Source organism: Kogia breviceps, chromosome 1, assembly GCF_026419965.1.
Source record: "Kogia breviceps isolate mKogBre1 chromosome 1, mKogBre1 haplotype 1, whole genome shotgun sequence".
In the NCBI taxonomy this organism is placed as follows: Eukaryota; Metazoa; Chordata; class Mammalia; order Artiodactyla; family Physeteridae; genus Kogia; species Kogia breviceps.
Genome location: NC_081310.1, coordinates 131093474 through 131111957, shown reverse-complemented (window position 1 = coordinate 131111957; position 18484 = coordinate 131093474). Strand labels below are relative to the sequence as shown.

Below are 18484 nucleotides of genomic sequence, written 5' to 3'. Positions count from 1 at the left end.
CACTCCACAACCACTAAAGAGATGTCTGCTTGTAGCCAGGTGCTGCTGAACAAATGCTAAGTGATGGGTGCTTGTTCTTATCAGGGAATTTCTTTGTTTATATGGTGTTCAGTCTCAAGCTGATCTTTCTATTCATGTCTTGTGGTGTAAACTTCCTTGTTTGTTTTCATTGCTTTTTAGCCTGGGAGCCAGGGAACCTTAGCACACAAGCTAACCTGAGAAGGAAAGATAGGAGCTAAGAATAAGTAATGACAAGAATGGCAGGAACGTAGGAACAGTATTAGTGCTGTCGATTTTGAACTCTTTAAAAGCTTTCTTCTTTCTCTTATTCTTTCTCTCTCTCTCTCTCTCTCTCTCTCTCTCTCTCTCTCTCTCTCTCTCTCTCACACACACACACACACATTCCTTGCACCAATCTCTCCAAAACTCCAAAGAAATAGATATTTTTTTAAAAAAGACTTTTTTAAAAAGTGTATTGCAAGAGTTGTACACACATACATCAGCATTCATTCACTCAGTAAATCCAAGCATTCTTTCATCAGCATGTCCATGCTTAACTGGAAACAGATATATAAAAAAAAAAATAGGAACTGCCAATTTGCCATATCAGATCAGGCCACTCTGGGAGTGACCAGTTTCTAATGCTTCATGGAAGGCGGGGAAAAAAATCAAACAAAAGAAAAATGTATTTTCTTCAAACATGCTTTAGATACTCATTCCCTAGTCAGGATAGCACTTTACAATCTTCTATTTTCATACTCTTTTATCTTTTTTTTTTCCCCCTGCACCTTCCTATCCCATATCAAACTTAAAAGAATTACTACAAATGCCATTTGGGTATTCTGTGAAATATTTTGGCAACCTTACAATTTATTATGCACCTTTCTTTCATTCCTCTTATTTGGAGATTTACCTCTGTTGAAAAATTTTAAGGGAAGAAAAACCAAACTAAATGACAAAGAATTCTCTTTGATTTCATTAGTGCATACTCATAACTATCCCACACACCACTTTCTCACAGTTTGTGTTGTATTAAGTGATGCAGTAATTCACTTACCTGAGAATGTCCTAACAATAATACATGTGCTTATCACTACCAGAAATATGCAAAGAACAAAGGAAGCAGAGGTTTGAGACTGACTCAAATAAATATTTGTAAAACATTCCTGTCCTGTAAACAAAGATTAAACTGAATCCTCAAGGATTTCTGTGCAAAGTACCCAAAAATTATTTTGGAGGCAATTTAAAAAGAATTGCCAAGATTTGAATCTCAAGAAAATTGGTGAAGAAGCCAGAATAATAACATGAAATATTGAAGAGAAGCTAAATGAAAATATTTGAATATGAATTTCTTTCATAACTATAGAATAGTTTGAACTCTATTAACAGAATTTTAGGGCCAGATTGCATGGAAGTATAAAGAAAGCACAGAACAAAATCTACGAGAGTAAGATCTTTCAGTGACAAAATTTAATAATAAATAACAATAAAACAAAGTTAGGTTATTTAACAATTTTTTGTTTCATATTGCAATTTAAAAACCTTAGGGTTTTTTTTTTTTTACCTGCAGGCATTTTTTTTTACACATGTGCACTAGACAATGTGACTTACGTGTTGATTTTGTAGTAAAATGTGGATTTTTCTATCAGTATATCTCAATCATGAAAAGAAAAATCTTGCTCACTTTTATTGACTTAAAATTCAAAGGGATGATTCTAAATAAGCAATGCTCATTATGTTTTTATTTATTTTCATGAATCAATGGAAAGTTACAAAAATAAAAATATTTAAAACCTGGAACATATTTCCCGCCAGATTATGGCAATTTAAAACTTGGTCAAAACTTGACCCTAAATTATTTGACAGCGTCGCTTTAAGCCTTTTAAGGGTCACTTAGCATTTCCATTACAAATCTCGACTTTCAGAAGTTTAACGCTTGGTAGTTTAAATTTGCAGGAGTCTGGAACTTATACAAGTTGCCAGAACAGATGTTTCTTATTTATTTGTGTGAGTTTCTTTTTACCCTTTCCTTTCTTTTCTGTTTCACTAAAAATGTTTCTAAAACAGCTGGTAACTTCCAAAGTACACAAAAACTAAAAACTTCAAGCTTTTTATTTTTCTGCACCAGAGCTATAAATATTTTCATTTAAAAATATGATAATATGTAGGGAGTTCCTCCCTGCCCTATGATGATAATAAGTCCACCTGATTCCTGAATCATTTATATGTATTATGAGGATAATAAATAAAAATGAACTTTAAATTCCAATGAGAAATTGCAATCAGAATATATTAAGCCAAATGAAAAAATCCTACTGAACGGACAAAGTATTTGGCAAATGTACCAAAAGCCAAAAAAAAAAAAAAAAAAGATTTCAGATTAATTGTGGAAAAGTCTTTGATGTCCTTTACTAAGCAATGTAAAACCTACAAGTAGATGGAAGGAGGTTTGAGTCCTAGAGGAAGGTGCTCAATGCTCAGAATCACGTTCATATTAAACAGTGTTTTTAGTGCTTACATCTTCTGCCCAAAAAAATATTCCTGTTACTGACTGTACTTGCTTTTTAAGAACATGAATGACTACATAGGTGAGAAAGTTATAAATCCCTTCAAATAACTGACAAGTGTCTAAGTCAGTTTAAAAAGATTAAGGGTGGCTCTCTTGTTCTAAAATTATACAAAAGTGCCGTTGCTCTTTTCAAGCAATTTGAAAGCCATTCATTTCAGTGGCAGGTAGCCAAAACACAAAAGCCAGAGAATGACAGCAGAGATGTCATACAGGCATACATACATGTTTTCCAAAGACTTGTGCTGCTTCTGACCTCAAAGGCACAGCCTCAATAGACTGCATAGACCAGAGTCACAGCAAATATCTTCACTAGGTGCACCCATCGGTACTCGGTTCTGGCTGCTTTCAATCACCCACACCGATCTCCATTCCTTAACTGAGCCTGGCTATCAATGTGAAGGATGCCACATTGTGGATGCCTGGATGCCAGTGCAAAGTTGCTAGCAGTAGAGCAGAATTTTCATCATCCCAAATATCTGACAAAGTCTCAAGATGCCAGTGGACATTCTGATGGACTATACCTGAGTTTGAACTTCTGAAATCTTACAGTTTATTTACCTGCAACATATCAATTAGAGCCACACAAAATTCTAACAAAATACATGCAAGTAATATTCTATATCTCTTCCCCACCCCTTCTAGTTGAAATATAACTTTACACAACAAGTTTAAACTCTAACTATAAAAACTTGAGTTTGAACAGCTTGAGATGGTGTAAAGAATAGTTTAAACCATAGGTTAGTCAGTGTGCAAGTTCTGGAGGTTCTAGGGAATTCTAGAACTCTCAGTGGGGGTTGGACAAACAAGACAGTCTTAGAAATTTTGGAAAATTTTGTTGTACCTCAAAGTTCTACCTTAAATTCTTAAAGTCAATAGTGGTTAAATAGTGTTGTATGTTAGTATCGCATGTCCTTCCTCACAGTATAAGATGTGCCATGTGAGAAAGGAAAGTAATATATATATATATATTTTTAAAATTCTTTTGGTGAATCTTATGCAACTTTTGAGTTTATAGCCATTTCTTTTAATCTTCTAGACACTTTCAGTGTAAAAAGGAGAAATACTACATATAAACAACTTAGTAGAATTAAAGCAGTAGCAGTGGAAGTAAAAGGAAAGAGTGTTTAAATCTGATTGATGGAGTCAAGAAAGTCTTCAAAAATGAGACTACATTTAAATTAGTGTTTAAGAAATAGGAAATGAAGGATTTAGCCAGGTAAACAAGTCAGATTAGGGAGTGGGATAGAAAAACAAAACAAATATTAAAGAAATACTCAGAGATAGTAGGGATGGAACATAGCTCGAGTGCTGGGGCTCCAAAGAAGGCTAGAAGTGTTGGTAGCCAACATGTAATGAATGCTTACTACATAGTGGTCAATATTCCACATGTTTATATACATTAGTCAATTAATCATCATAAGAACCTGATAAATGGGTGTTATTATTAAATTCACTTTAATTGACAGGATTTGTACCCAGGCAGTCTCTCTGCCAGACCCTTGAACTTAGGTATCATCTATACTGCCAGAAGCAATAATGAGACTGGACTGCCAGGGAAAAATGAAAACACCAAGAGTCTTGCATGGCATGATGAACAGTTCAAACAGGGTTTTTTTATTCTGTAGATGTTAGGGAGCCTTTGAAGGTTTTTGAACAGATGAATGTCACAATCAGACTTGCTTGTTATCTAAATCAAGGACAGATTGTGGAGGGTCAAGCTTGGAAGGAGAGGGACCAAAGATTGGGATACAGGTTCTGATGACTGGGCCTCCAATCACATCTGAGCTTATAAAGATGCAGATTTGGGGGGCTCCACATCACATCTGCAAAGAATTTTGAGATAATGGAAGTTTTAATCAGTGAAACAGCAAGAATAGTAGAGAGAGGGGAATTAATTTGAAAAGAAATATGTAAAGAAGATTTTATAATATATGATGATTGACTGGAGAAGGAAAGATGAAGAAGAGGGAAAAGTTGAGGTTGATTCCAACGTTGATGCCTGGAGGCTCATTGGAGAGTAATGTCTTCAGAAAATTAGAGAACCCAAGAGAGATAAAAGAGTGAATATAATATATTTCAAGTGGCTTTGGGATGACAGTGTGGACATGTCTAGGATGCTGTGTTTCTGGAGCTCTTGCGAGAAGTCTTGGATAAAGTTACAGATTAGTAGTTGGTAACCAGAAGTGAACTGATGGTAGTTGAAACCAAGTAAAAAGGAGAGGATGTGCCAGAATAAAACATGTGGAGTAAGAGAGTCTAACATGAACCCCTGGGAATTGTAGCATTTAATGATTATCAAATGAGGAATCTAAAGAGTGTTGGGAAAGTTGTAAGGTTGGAAAGAGAGAGTAATAGAATGGAAGAATGTGAGATTGTGGGAGTAAAATAACATAGTGATGAAGAGCATAGACTTTGTAGTGCGGCAGAACTAGATTCAAATTTATTGGGTAATTACTATAAGCTAGGCACTGTGTGAGTGCTCTATATGCATTATTTCATTTAATCGTCCCCAAATAATCCTACAAGGAAACGGCAATTACCAGTTTCATCTCACTGATAGGGGACAAAAATCTTAGAGAGGAACTTGTTCAAGGTCACTTAACCAGTCAATGATGAAATTAGGTTTCCACTTCTTCCCCCAGAGCTAAACTCATAATCATATGCTAACCTACCATACTTCAAATGCAAGGAGATGCATATATTTTTAATCATTGCATTTCTTTGCACCTAGCACACTACCAGAAAAAGAGTAGGTTCTCAATAAACACTGATTGAGTGAAAGAAAGAACAAGAGTTGAAGTATAACTGTTGTCTTTCCTCTCATCACCTCGTCTCTACCAGAAGGCCTCCCCACTAACCTTATTTGAAACCAACACATCACTGGTCTTACATTTACACTTAAAGCCTTCCCCGTCAGTCTCATCCAGAGACAGACCTCCTTCTCCTGTACTCATACAACATTTGTCTCTGCCACTTTCCTAGAATTTATTCTATCTTGTCTTATATAATCAATTCCCTTTCTGGATTCTTACTTTAAAAGCAGGCCGCAAGCTTTGCAGGGACATTTGTATACTTCTGTATTCCTCAGGTCAACTAGCTTCATGCCTTTTACCGGACAGGTCTTAGTAATTGTTTGCTGACTGATTTAATTGGTTAAAATAACAATATTAAATAACATTTAATCCATGACTGTATCACAAATATTTCAATTGTCCCTTCATCTTTTTCAGAAAGATTCTAAAGGATATAAAATATAGATTTTCGTAAAAACAACTGTATAGGGAAAAAATACATGCCAGACATTCACAGTGACTCTCTGTAAGGTACTTTGTTACTTACTGTTACAGCAGACAGACCTTTTCTATGTTTTAATAAATCCCAATTTTCATAGCTTTTATGTGTTATGTATTTCAAATTGTATTCAATTGAAACTTGGGATACTATATATTTCCATATATATATATATATATATATATATATATATATATATATATATATATGTAATCTATAGACTTGTTTGGATGTATGGCACAAAAAGTAAATTACCAAGTAATACTTCAGGTGCCTAGTTGGATAAGATAGAAATGAAAGGGTATAGTTGTCCGTAAAGGGAACGTATAATGTTGGCTGGCATTTGGGAAAGAAAGCATTCCTGTCTCAGAAAGTGTACTGAAGGCAGCAACATGCAGACCCTTTCACGGGGAGAAGGGAGGTGACTAGAAGCAGGTTCACTCTGGATGGGCAGCTTTGCCTGCTCTCACTCACACAGCAGCTTCTGAATTCTCACAGGTGTTTTGTGGGCAACAAGGACTGCTTTTTATCTGCCATTACCCAGTGAATGGCGACCTACTCCCTCTTGGCCCGACCTTGTCTTTCTCTTTGTAACCCTTAGATTAGACCATTGTTCTACATTTATACAGACAACACTGACAACAGCCTGAGACGCTCATCATGTGCAAAATTAAGAAAAAAATATTTTCTTATTGCCACCTTTACATATTTTCCCTCTCCTGGTATTATTCTTTTTATCTTGGGTAGGATATGTACGTTGTTTGCTTAGGAAACCTAGCCAAATGCTTACCACTGACAGGCAATTATTCTATTGGGTAATGATTTGCCAGTGGGTAGAAAAAAAAGGACCTGAGATAGCACTCAAGGACAATTCTCAAATGCTTCCCTCATTCCCACCCCTGATATTTATACAATTGCTCTCCTCAATTAGATTTAAAATGAACTAAGGGAAATGGTGTCATCTCTAACAGGAGTGTTAAAAATTAAGCATGCTAAATTCAACCTAAAATTTCACTGAGGCTTAGGTTCTACCTTGCAAAATGCTAGCTCCTTTGAAGAGGAAAAGAAAAGATTCTCAAATCACATCAGAAAAGGGTGTGAATCAATGAAAACGATACGGGATTTTTCTAGGCATGCTTTCACCTTCTGTCTCCTTTGTTTACTCTGTGACCTTGGGCAAATTACTAAGTTTGAAGCTGATTTTTTGAGGCAGCAGGGTTTCAAAAATTAACAAGCCACAAAGAATAAGGAGAAAGAAGTACGAGGTTACGTCCAATTCTTTGTGAAGGAATGCCTGGTTATCTTCTCAGTGTTGGTGGAGTCTCTTCTGACAGAAGCCTTCTTCTAAACATCTTGTCAGTGGGATACTTCAGTCTATCTTCAGGGAACATTAAGGAGGTGTTTTTTGGTTTTGTTGTTTGTTTGTTTTGAAACCCATTAAGAGTCACAGATTTCCTTTCATCTAAGGTACTGGGTATTTAAAGCTCATCTGTCCAAGAGATGCTACATAATGGCTACTCACATCCAAAGACTGTATGAGAAAGAGCATCAAAAGCAAGACCTGCCTTCCTGGGTTGTCCTCCTCTGCAGCCTGGAGAGACAACCTCTGAAGGAAGATCACTGAGTCTTTGGTCATTGTTCATGTTTCGCTTTATCCTTTGTTTCATGATTTATATTCATAGGCAATGAAAGACTAATATTTTGTGATCAGCCTCCCAGATTCCCTCTCTCTTCAGTTTTTAGGTTGTAAACATCCTACACTTGAAAATACAGCATCTGGCTCCCCGACCCCTAAGTTTTTATTCTAGGCTCCTTTACATCCAGTGGACTGTTTTGCTAAACTCTAGGCCTACTAAAGTCATCCATCTTTACTCTTTTACTAGCTGTTTCTTTCAAAGTTTCCAGCAAATTTGTTATGAAATAACTCAATTTATTTTACCTCTTTAATTATTTTTAGGTAGCATGATGTTATTTTTAAAAATTACTGGACTAGCTAAAAAAATCTTAGCAACATTTTGATTAATTTTTTTTTTAATTTTAGAAAGGTCTTGTTATTTAATCTGTATGGCAATGGTATGAGACAAACAATAACACCACCATGATTTTACAGGTGAAATCAATGAAGCTGGGAGGAGAAAGTGGGTGGTGCGGGGGGTGTCAGAGGGTTAATAAGTTGTCTAAGGTCCTATAGTTAGTAACTAATAAAATCCATATACAAACTCAGCTCTCCTAACTCTAATATGCATGCCCTTTTCACTAAACTATTATGCCTCTGAAGTTAAACTCCTTAAGCCTTCATTCATTCATTTACAAAAGGAGGGTATTAATCACTGGGTAGCTCGGAAGGCTCTTATGAAAATCAAAGAAGGGAAAGTGCTTGATAAACATTAAAATATTATAGAAATATGGGTAATAATAAAGTAAATTAGCAAATGCTGGGTAACAATTATTTTCCTGTAAGTTATTACACATATTAAACTAAAAGTCACTTAATATTAGCCATTTTTACTTAGAAGAATGAAGATCCCAAGTGTGGAAATTATATCTCTAATTCCCTTGTCAACAAAATTTAAAAAATAATAATCACAAAAGCTAATTTATGGAAACAGGATAAATTTTACACTATTAAAACTGTGTGACAGAGGGTGAATTTCCAAAGCAATGTGGGAAAAGACAGATTTTTCATAAGCAGGTATGAGAATATTTTTCCCACATGTGAATAAGGTGCAGTGAGAGAAAGCAGTGACGTCGCCTCCCTTGAAATGAATGTGCCTTGATGACAAAGTCAAAGATGCCACTGTACGCCCTGTGTGCTCATGGTAAAGTACAAGCATTGAATCTAGATTTTCCTGAAGTTGGTGGTGTCCTAGATTTTTGTTGTATTAAATTCACTCTGAATCTCTGAATAATCCCAATTTTAAAACACATATATGTGTAGTGGAAATGCTGCTCTTGTGTTAATTTCTTTAAAGATACAGTATACATGAAATTTTATTTTTGGTGAAAATTTCATCGACAGTTTTATTAATTCCTATTGGTACAGTTAAAAAATCAGCCTGAATAAAACAGCCTTGTTTTTTTCTTGTATTTAGAGATTCCATAATTCTTGTCACTTTAAGAATCATGAAGACATTTGATTTCTATTAAGCACCTATGGTTGTCCTTGCCTGGATACAACCGTGAGCAAAACAGACCTGCTTAAATTATAATGGGAAAGTAAGATATTACCGAACAACTATACAAGTATATAATTAGAAATTTAAGTAAGTGCTACACAGGAGAATTATCAGATGATAGGAGGGAGATCTGCTCAGTGCGATCAAGAAGAGCCCCCAGAAGAAGTGATACTTGAGCTGAAATCTGAAAAATGGGCAGGCATTAATTAGAGGAAGAGGATGGAGTAGGAGGAAGAGAGAAAAGAATTCAAGGAAAGGAAAATAGGGTATTTAAAAGCCCTAATGTGGAGGGGCCTTTCGTTCTCCCAAAAAGATGAAAACAAACTGGAAGGGTAGGGAGGCAGGGGGAAGTTGACACATACGAATGGAGGCCAGATCACGCTTAAGCATAGTTTCTGAACAACAAACAACAAATAAGTAGGCTTTAAAAATGGTTGTAGGGCTTCCCTGGTGGCGCAGTGGTTGAGAGTCCGCCTGCTGACGCAGGGGACACGGGTTCGTGCCCCGGTCCGGGAAGATCCCACATGCCACGGAGCGGCTGGGCCCGTGAGCCATGGCCGCTGAGCCTGCACATCCGGAGCCTGTGCTCCGCAACGGGAGAGGCCACAACAGTGAGAGGCCCACATATCGCAAAAAAAAAAAAAAAAAAAAAAAAAAAAAAAGGTTGTATTAGCTTAACACTTACTCTTGATTTCTTTATTCCTGATATATTTATTGAGCATCTGTGATTTTAATGCACTGTGCTAGAAGGTTGACTAGAGATAGAGCAATAAACAAGACAAGGAAAGGCTCTGTCCACACAGAGCTTACAGTTTATAGTTCCAGTCCGTCTTTGGTTACCTATGTTCTTCAAATGAGAAGGTACTTCAAGTTTTGATTTAAATTCTATATTTCAATAATAGCCATTTCTATCTTACATTTTATTCGTTCATTTATTCATTTTGTGTCCTCCACTCTGGGAAAAATGATGACCCTTTAGAAAATAAAGTACATTTCTGGTTACACTTTCAAAGAAGAGCTCCATATACCATTTCTATATACAGATTATTCTACTATGTGAACCAATTCATAAATGAAATTCCTAATAAACTGAAGATATTTTTATAAGATGTGTGTATGTGGGAGAAAGGGTGAGTTAGGAAGTTACATCTTTTAGACTAAATTTGTTCCCGGATCTTGTTTAAGTGTTTACTGAAGACTCATAATTGCTCTGCCCATTCTTTTTCCACTGCATGATGGATGTCTCAGAGAACTGGGTATAAGTTCCCAGGAGGTGTAGAAAGAACTCTGGGGAATTCACAAGTGATTTCTACTGTGTGAATAGCTAAATCTAGTCACTAATAAACATGACACTCATCAAGTCATGGTCTTTAGAGGGTGCAAATTACTTTGTTTGGTTATGACATTAAGCTGTATTCCCAATGTTTTCTGCAATCCTCTGCCACTAACCATAAGAGGGAGAAGATGAGAAAGAGTGCAAGTATGTCACCACCCCAAGTGGTGTATGGGAGGAAGGATGAGAACATGCCTCATGGAGCTTATCATTTTTTTATTTTCAGACTTTATCTTGCGCCTGAGCTTCAGCATTGTATATCCAACTACATACTTATCATCTCTACCTAAATATCTAATGGGAATCTCAGACTGAACATACTAAGCAGAACTTTTCATCTACTCACTAAATCCCTTTAGTCCCAACCTGTTTCTCTCATAGTCTCCCACACTCAGTGAGAGAAAGCACCTTCAATTTCTCCAGCCAAAAATGTATGTCTTGCTAGATTCCTCTATTTCCCTCATCCTTCCAACATCCAATCCATCAGCAAGTTCTTTTAGCGCTACTTCAACAATTTATCCAGAATTTATCTTCATAGCCATCCCTCACTACTACAGTGGGTAACAATCCTTTCTCAACACAGCTTCCAGTGTAATTATTTTATAGTAATGATCAAATTGTGTCACATCTTACCTTAAAAATTCTCTAATTACTTTCTATTTGAATAAAAATTTGACATTCAACAAGGCCTCCAAGACTCTGTATCATCTACTCTTTTTCTAGTTCTCCCACTTTCCCTCCTTCCATGCTTTCCTTTTGTGCTATTAGCTTCCCTCACAAAAGCTATTTTACTATTCCTTGAACAAATCAAACAGGGCCTTTGAACTGGCTCTTTCTTGTGCTTGGAACTTTGTTTTCTTTTCAGGTGTCATACAGTTGTCAGTTTTAGTATTACTTCATCAAAGAGAATTTTCCCAACCACAAATATGATGTAGTATCTTGCTCATCCAAATCATTCTTTATAATTTTATCCAGTTTTATTTTCTGCATTATTCTTACTATTTTTTGTAAATATGCTTACTTTCTGTCTATTCCAAGTTAAATGCAAATTTTATGAGAACAGAAATCATATCTATCTTTTTTATGACTATACTTCCAGTACCTGGGAAAGTGATCTATAAGTTTTTATTAAAAGGAAGGAAGCACTTTGCTGTACAGCATAAACTAATACAACATTGTAAAGCAACTATACTCCAATAAAAATTTAGAAAAAAAAAAGAAAGGAAAGAAGGAAGAAAAGAAGAAAGGAAAGAGGGAAGGAACAAAGGAACAAATAAGGGAACAAAGAAAATACACAGCTAGTGTGTCCAATAAAACAAGTTAGCATCCCTTATATTTCATACTCACTCTTCAATCTAGATATAATGTAAGGAAAAAATATTTTGCCCAAAGCATTCCAAAAACATTTTAATGCACCCTGAGGAGAAAGTCAACTTACTTAATATCTACAAGGAAAAATTGAGTAGTAAATGTATAGGTAAAAGAGGAATGCAAATGACAAGAGAAAGAGGAAAAAAAAAAAGGAAGATCTCATTTTTCACTGTTAAGCAATGTTAGTTGCCTTATCTTGTTTTCCCTTTAGTTTTATTTAAAAAAAAAAAAAAGAGAAAAAGGAAAGAAAGACAACAAACCACAATGACAACTCAAATGCATCTTTATTCTGTGGGGGATCATTCATTACATGATGCACTCGGCTACATTTTCACAGTGTGTATTGTTCCCTCTGAGTGGAGCTCCATTGATTTCAGTCTCTAAGCTGCCATTTTGAAAACTGCTGAGTGCAAATATTATGATGCCATTTGGGATACTCTGATGTGCTTTTTACAAAAGTAGTCTCTCAGTAATATGCAAACTTACCCTGATTGGGGTTTGGACTACACTCTTGCTGAGAAAAGATGGCTCTGCTAGCACTTTTGGCTTATTTTCAGTACTTTAAATTTGCAAATCATATCAGAGTTCTTGCCAAGGACTTCGTTGATTCTACACAGGGTGGCCCAAAGCCTTGAAGGAGTCTGTGGTTATGTGCTGCCTAAGGACAAAGACTCTATGTTATAAATCACTGTATCACAAAAAAGATTGGTACATTAGAGACACTCAATAAATGTTTGTTGAGTGAATAAATAAATCAGTATTAATTTCTACTTTCTTAGTAAGAAAAATGAGCAATCTGCCCTGTCAATCTGATTTTCTACTTCAGGAACACGAGAGTAAAATAGAAACTTCCTTTAGAAGTTCAAAAGGTGGCGAGCCCCCAGAGCGCGGCTTTAGAGACGCGCTCGCTCGCTCGCGCGCGGCCACCAGCCCGCCCTCTCAGCGCGCGCTCGGCCGCCCGACGACGACGACGCGGGAGTCGCACGCGCCAGACGAGGCTCGCCGCGCTCATTGCCGCCGAGCGCCCGCCCGCTGAGGCCGCGCCCTCGGTTCCGGGCCAGGAGGGACTCTGTGGCCCCAGAGCGGAGGCGGCGGCGGGAAAGGTGAAGAACGAAATTGCTGCCGTAGTCTTCTTTTTCACAAGGCTAGTTCGAAAGCATGGTAAGTTGAAAAAAGCAGTCGAGAGGTTTGCTGAGAAATTGACTCTAATACTTCAAGAAAAATATAAAAATCACTGGTATCCAGAAAAACCATCAAAAGGACAGGCCTGCAGATGCATTCGTGTCAATAAGTTTCAGAGAGTTGATCCTGATGTCCTGAAAGCCTGTGAGAACAGCTGCATTTTGTACAGTGACCTGGGCTTGCCAAAGGAACTCACTCTATGGGTGCACCCATGTGAGGTGTGCTGTCGGTATGGAGAGAAAAACAACGCGTTCATTGTTGCCAGCTTTGAAAATTAGGATGAGAACAAGGATGAGATTTGCAAGAAGGTGACCAGGGCCCTTGATAAGGTTACCTCTGATTATTATTCAGGGTCCTCTCCTTCAGATGAGGAAACAAGTAAGGAAATAGAAGTGAAACCCAATTCAGTGGCTGCGACCCCCAGCCCCGTGTACCAGATTTCAGAGCTGATATTCCCACCTTTTCCAATGTGGCACCCTTTACCCAGAAAAAAACCAGGAATGTACCGAGGGAATGGTCATCAAAGTCACTACCCTCCTCCTGTTCCATTTGGTTATCCAAATCAGGGAAGGAAGAATAAACCATATGGCCCAATTCCAGTAACATGGGTACCTCCTCCTGGAATGCATTGTGACCGGAATCACTGGATTAATCCTCACATGTTAGCACCTCACTAGCTGCTCTGATTCTGTTGGTGTCATGTTGAGAGAAGGTAGAGTAAGCCTGACTGCATATTAAAAGTTCATACTCAAAGTAGTAAAGTTAGATGGGCTAAACCATCAAACTTATTTTTATAGAGAAGTTATTGAGAATAATCTTTCTTAAAATATATACATGCACTTTAGATATATTGATATAGTTTGAGAAACTTTATTAAAGTTAGTCAAGTGCCTGAGTTTTTAATATTGGACTTGAGTATTTATATATTGTGCATCAACTCTGTTGGATATGAGAACACTGTAGGAGTGGACAATCTGTTCTAGCACCTTTGAGCATTTTCCTTATGGAGAGTATGTAAGTTATTTATACACAAGGAAATCTATTTTATGTCATTGTTTAGAAGAATTGCGTGAAATCATGTAGTTGCAAATAAAAAGTAGTTTGAGGCAAAATAAAAGTTCAAAAGGTATAAACACTTTCTATTCCCTGGTTTTTTATGGAATCAACATTTATTAATCACCTATTATATGCAAGGCATTGGAATGAACACAAAGCAGTTGAGGATTTTTCTGCCCTCAAAGAACACCTATTAAGAGACAACCCCATGAAGACCTCTACCTAGCTTTAGAACTTTTTCCTGCCTCCCCTGAATAATTTCCTGCTCTAGTAGAGTTCACAGGGTTTTTTTTCAGAACCAAATTCCCTATTACTGCTGCCCTCCATTCCTGGAAAGCCCACGGTCCTCCTGGTTTATGTTTAGTTAATGATGTAGAGTCTGTTCTTCCTTCAAGGTTTAATAGACACTTTGTCTGGATTGAGGGAGCCCAAGAAGCTAAACATTAAATGATACTCTTTCGGCCCTCCACAGGATTGCTTTCTCCAAAGTACTTTGGTATGCTGTCCTAGGTTTTCATTAAGTATTCCTATAGTAAAATGCCATAGGAATCTTACCTTGACATTTAATATAGGAAACGTTTTTGAGCATGATTTTTTTCATTATGTCACTTTGTGTCCCCTCTCTCTATGAAGTTTCACATGAGAAGATTTTTCAAAACTAAGAACTGAGTAAATCCTTGCTTTTCCCAAATAATTATTTTCATTATATTCAAGAATAATCTTATAACTTTTGCAGCTGCCTTTTTGATTTTGTTTTTTTGACTATCAGGAAGCTTAGAATCAGGAATACAGCAAAACTTTAGCCATCAGATAGGATTACATTTTCCTCATCATTATGCTAACTTCTTCACAAAACCAGAAAATAAAGGTCTCCAGATTTATGCTGTAAATTTTTTTAAGTGGAAACGAATTTCAAATTATATAAAATATATTTTTCATTTTTTGCAGGGAATGGAATAGCGATCAGTAGAGGTTAAAAAGTACCTGCCCTCGTAGAATTTATATTCCTTGTATTTGTCCATACTATTTTTTTTTTTTTTTTCGCGGTACGCAGGCCTCTCACTGCTGTGGCCTCTCCCGTTGCGGAGCACAGGCTCCGGACGCACAGGCCCAGCGGCCATGCCTCACGGGCCCAGCCACTCCGTGGCATGTGGGATCCTCCCGGACCGGGGCACGAACCCGTGTCCCCTGCATTGGCAGGTAGACTCTCAACCACTGCGCCACCAGGGAAGCCCCTGTCCATACTATTTTTTAACTAAAAGAAGAGAGAGAAAAATGCATATCCTTTGATCACTCAAAAAATCACATATGGCTAATATTTTGTTACATCTCTTTACAATTTATTTAAATATAAAACCTTTTCCATGTTACTAAAAATCTCTTCTCAAATTATCAAGTAATATTCCTTTAAGTGGATATACCAAATTTACTTAACCTATCCTAACATCTTAAATATACTGGTTGTTTCCTGCTTTTTTATCATAACCCTGTTATGTTATGGGATTATCAACCTATAGGACTTTTCCACCACTTTTCCTATTAGATTATTCCAAATACATATATATATTACTGTATTATATTCACTGTAATTAATTCTTCTTCCATTTATCAGCATGTATATACTTGCTGTATGTATTTAAAGATTTAAAGATTTTTTTAATATATTTTAAAAATAAATTTATTTATTTATTTTTGTCTGCATTGGATCTTCGTTGCTGTGTGTGGGCCTTCTTCCATTGAGGCAAGTGGGGGCTGCTCTTTGTTGCGGTGTGTGGGCTTCTCATTGTGGTGGCTTCTCTTGTTGCAGAGCACGGGCTGTAGGTGCATGGGCTTCAGTAGTTGTGACACGCGGGCTCAGTAATTGTGGCTCACAGACTCTAGAGCACAGGCTCAATAGTTTTGGTGCACGGGCTTCATTACTCCACTGCATGTGGGATCTTCCCAGACCAGGGATTGAACCCGTGTCCCCTGCATTGGCAGGCAAATTCTTAACCACTGCACCACCAGGGAAGTCCCAGTAAAGATTTATTAAGCAAAATAAATATCCTAAATCATTTAAGTATTTGGATATAATTATTGACATGAAGAAAAAAATACATAAGAAGACAAAATTTAGTAATGTGTAGTATTCCTGACAGTCATAAATATCAGGAGTAAGAAACGTTGATTTAATCTTAGAAAAAGAGGCTTTCTGTGATATTTCAATAATCCCCTTGCTACAGTCAAGCATGCTAAAGGGTAACTTGGTCATTATTCAAATTAGGCTATGAATGAGTCAATCCTATGATAATCCAGCTGAATAATTTTTTTTTCTCTAGAGATGTCTATACATAACAAATTTTCCATAAAGTTTGACAATTAAAAACAAAATGTGTTCTAATGCAGAATTACCCTCCCTCTGGGTGTAGTGCAGGACTACCAATGAGGTAGAATTCTCACTAAGAAGCAGTCACCAGAAAGACCTCAAAGCTATGTTAACCTAGACCTAAGCCATTGGTTCATCTGGTGAAATAAATGACAAAGTCATCTGGTACACTGCTAACCAATTAACAATTCATTTAAATGTTCACTCTGTGTAGCAGCAATGTTGTAAAAGAATTGCATTTTATTTTTCCCATTTCAGAGAAGTAACTTTTACTTTCCAAGTTAAGAGATTTTTTGAAATACATATTGGAAGGTATATTAATGCCTGTATATTGTACTGAGGAAATAAAAGCCTAATAATGGAAGCCTACAAATACTTATACCATGGTATTTTCCTCAGACTCCTCTATAAATATCTCCTTATTAATGCATTCCTATTCTAATATGAAATTATAAACTTCAATTAAGCTGCATTACAAATGACTTTCTTAAGAGCATTTAGTGTTATTGACAGACTTCTGTTTCTTTATGAGGGTGAATAATCTATACATTCTGTATCTGTAGAGGACATAAGTCATTCCTCAGCACTTATCTCTGCTAAGTTTTTGTTTTATTTTTTTCTGCTGTGTTTTTGTTTTAAATCATCTATTATTTCAGCTTTCTTTTTCCTCTCACTCTTCCCCTTACCTCTCACCATTCTAAAAACCAACAGAAAGCCAGACTGTAGGACTAAGAAAGAATGAGCCTTGAAATTTTCTATTTTTATTTTTTTATGGTTTTGCCTTGGTCCAGGGTCATGCCTTCTTTTATTTAAACTAGAGCAGAAGCACATCATTTGTATTTTGACCTATTTCCATTTTCCAAGTATTGTTCTTCATGGGTCTTCTCTGAAACCAAAATTGAACTTATTCACTCTCTAAGTGGAGACACAAAAGAATAAAGATAAAAAAACATGCTAAAGATAGAAAATTGATCATTATTAATGTGATGGATCCAAGTGCAGGACAATAAGCTGGCAGATATGGACGTTTAACTCTGCTGTTCAGAGCCAATACTTTTTAACATGAAAAGTGGTAAAAAAAAATTCAGTTCTCAAAAGGTTAAAATTGCATTTTTTATTACCTTTATTACTATGAAAAAAGAAGAGTAAAACAATTGGTAAGAACTGCAAAATTCTAAGCAGTACTTTTGTAATCAGTCACCAGAATTCTTCACAACCAGTAATATCTTTGAAGAGTTAGGAACAATAGAATGCTGGTAATAAATATTTTACAACTGTGACTCATCTAAGACATGGATTGAGATAAACAATTATTCCCTGCATTTATCTGCTTCTATTTTTTTCTCCATTCTACCTGGCAACTGATCCACCTGATGCTGGAGCTCAGGTGGAAAGTACACTGGACCAAGACTCACTGGGCTTCCCACTGAGACATTCTACCAAGAGGGGTACAAAATTTCAACAGAAAGTCCATTTGTGTGAGCTCAGTCAAACAGGGTCAAGCCAGAAGGGAGGCAGCAAATCATGAATTGGAAGATAAAGTGGTGGTTTAGACAGTGAGTCACACTGAACCAAGGTGGCAACCAAAGCAGACTGGTGACATAGAAAGTAGACAGGAGGTGAAAAGTTGTTAACAAGTATAGAAAAAGTAATTAATGGAATTTATGAACACTTTTTATTTGCACTTCCATCCATATATAAGAAATAACTTACACTCACCTTCAAACTGGATATAAACAATTTGTTATATATGCCACCCTCCCTCTTTACATCTCAGTGGTTATCTCCACTTCTGTTATGTTTATTTCTATCAAGACTAAAGAAAATCAAAGGAAGTGAGAGAATCCAGCTCTGTGACATAAAGCAAATCTCTTCATGACACTGAATTATCTAGTAATATTGGTTGGGAACAATAATGGAGAATCTTCATTTGATGACCACAATATCTACAGCATGATTACAACATCTACATTTTATTGCCCTGATTCAATTTTTGCACTTATTCAACCTTACTTGAAATCTGTTTGGTTTTAAACCATACCACTGACATTGGGTCCTTTAACTTTGAAAGACACATCTATCACTGATTAACTGATTATCATCTGATTTTCAACACATTGCCTGATTTTCCCAAGGTTTGG

General features: G+C 36.5%; 2 protein-coding genes across 3 annotated transcripts in view; both read left to right on the top strand.

Annotated features, from left to right (window-relative positions):
- Positions 1 to 18484, top strand: part of ADGRL2 (adhesion G protein-coupled receptor L2) — a 626947-nt gene that overhangs the window by 44695 nt on the left and 563768 nt on the right. The window lies entirely within an intron of this gene.
- Positions 8652 to 13599, top strand: LOC131763542 (protein BTG3-like). Its single transcript, XM_067025678.1, is given in 2 exon segments — positions 8652 to 8679; positions 12599 to 13599. Coding segments are annotated over 2 exon segments (1029 nt in total).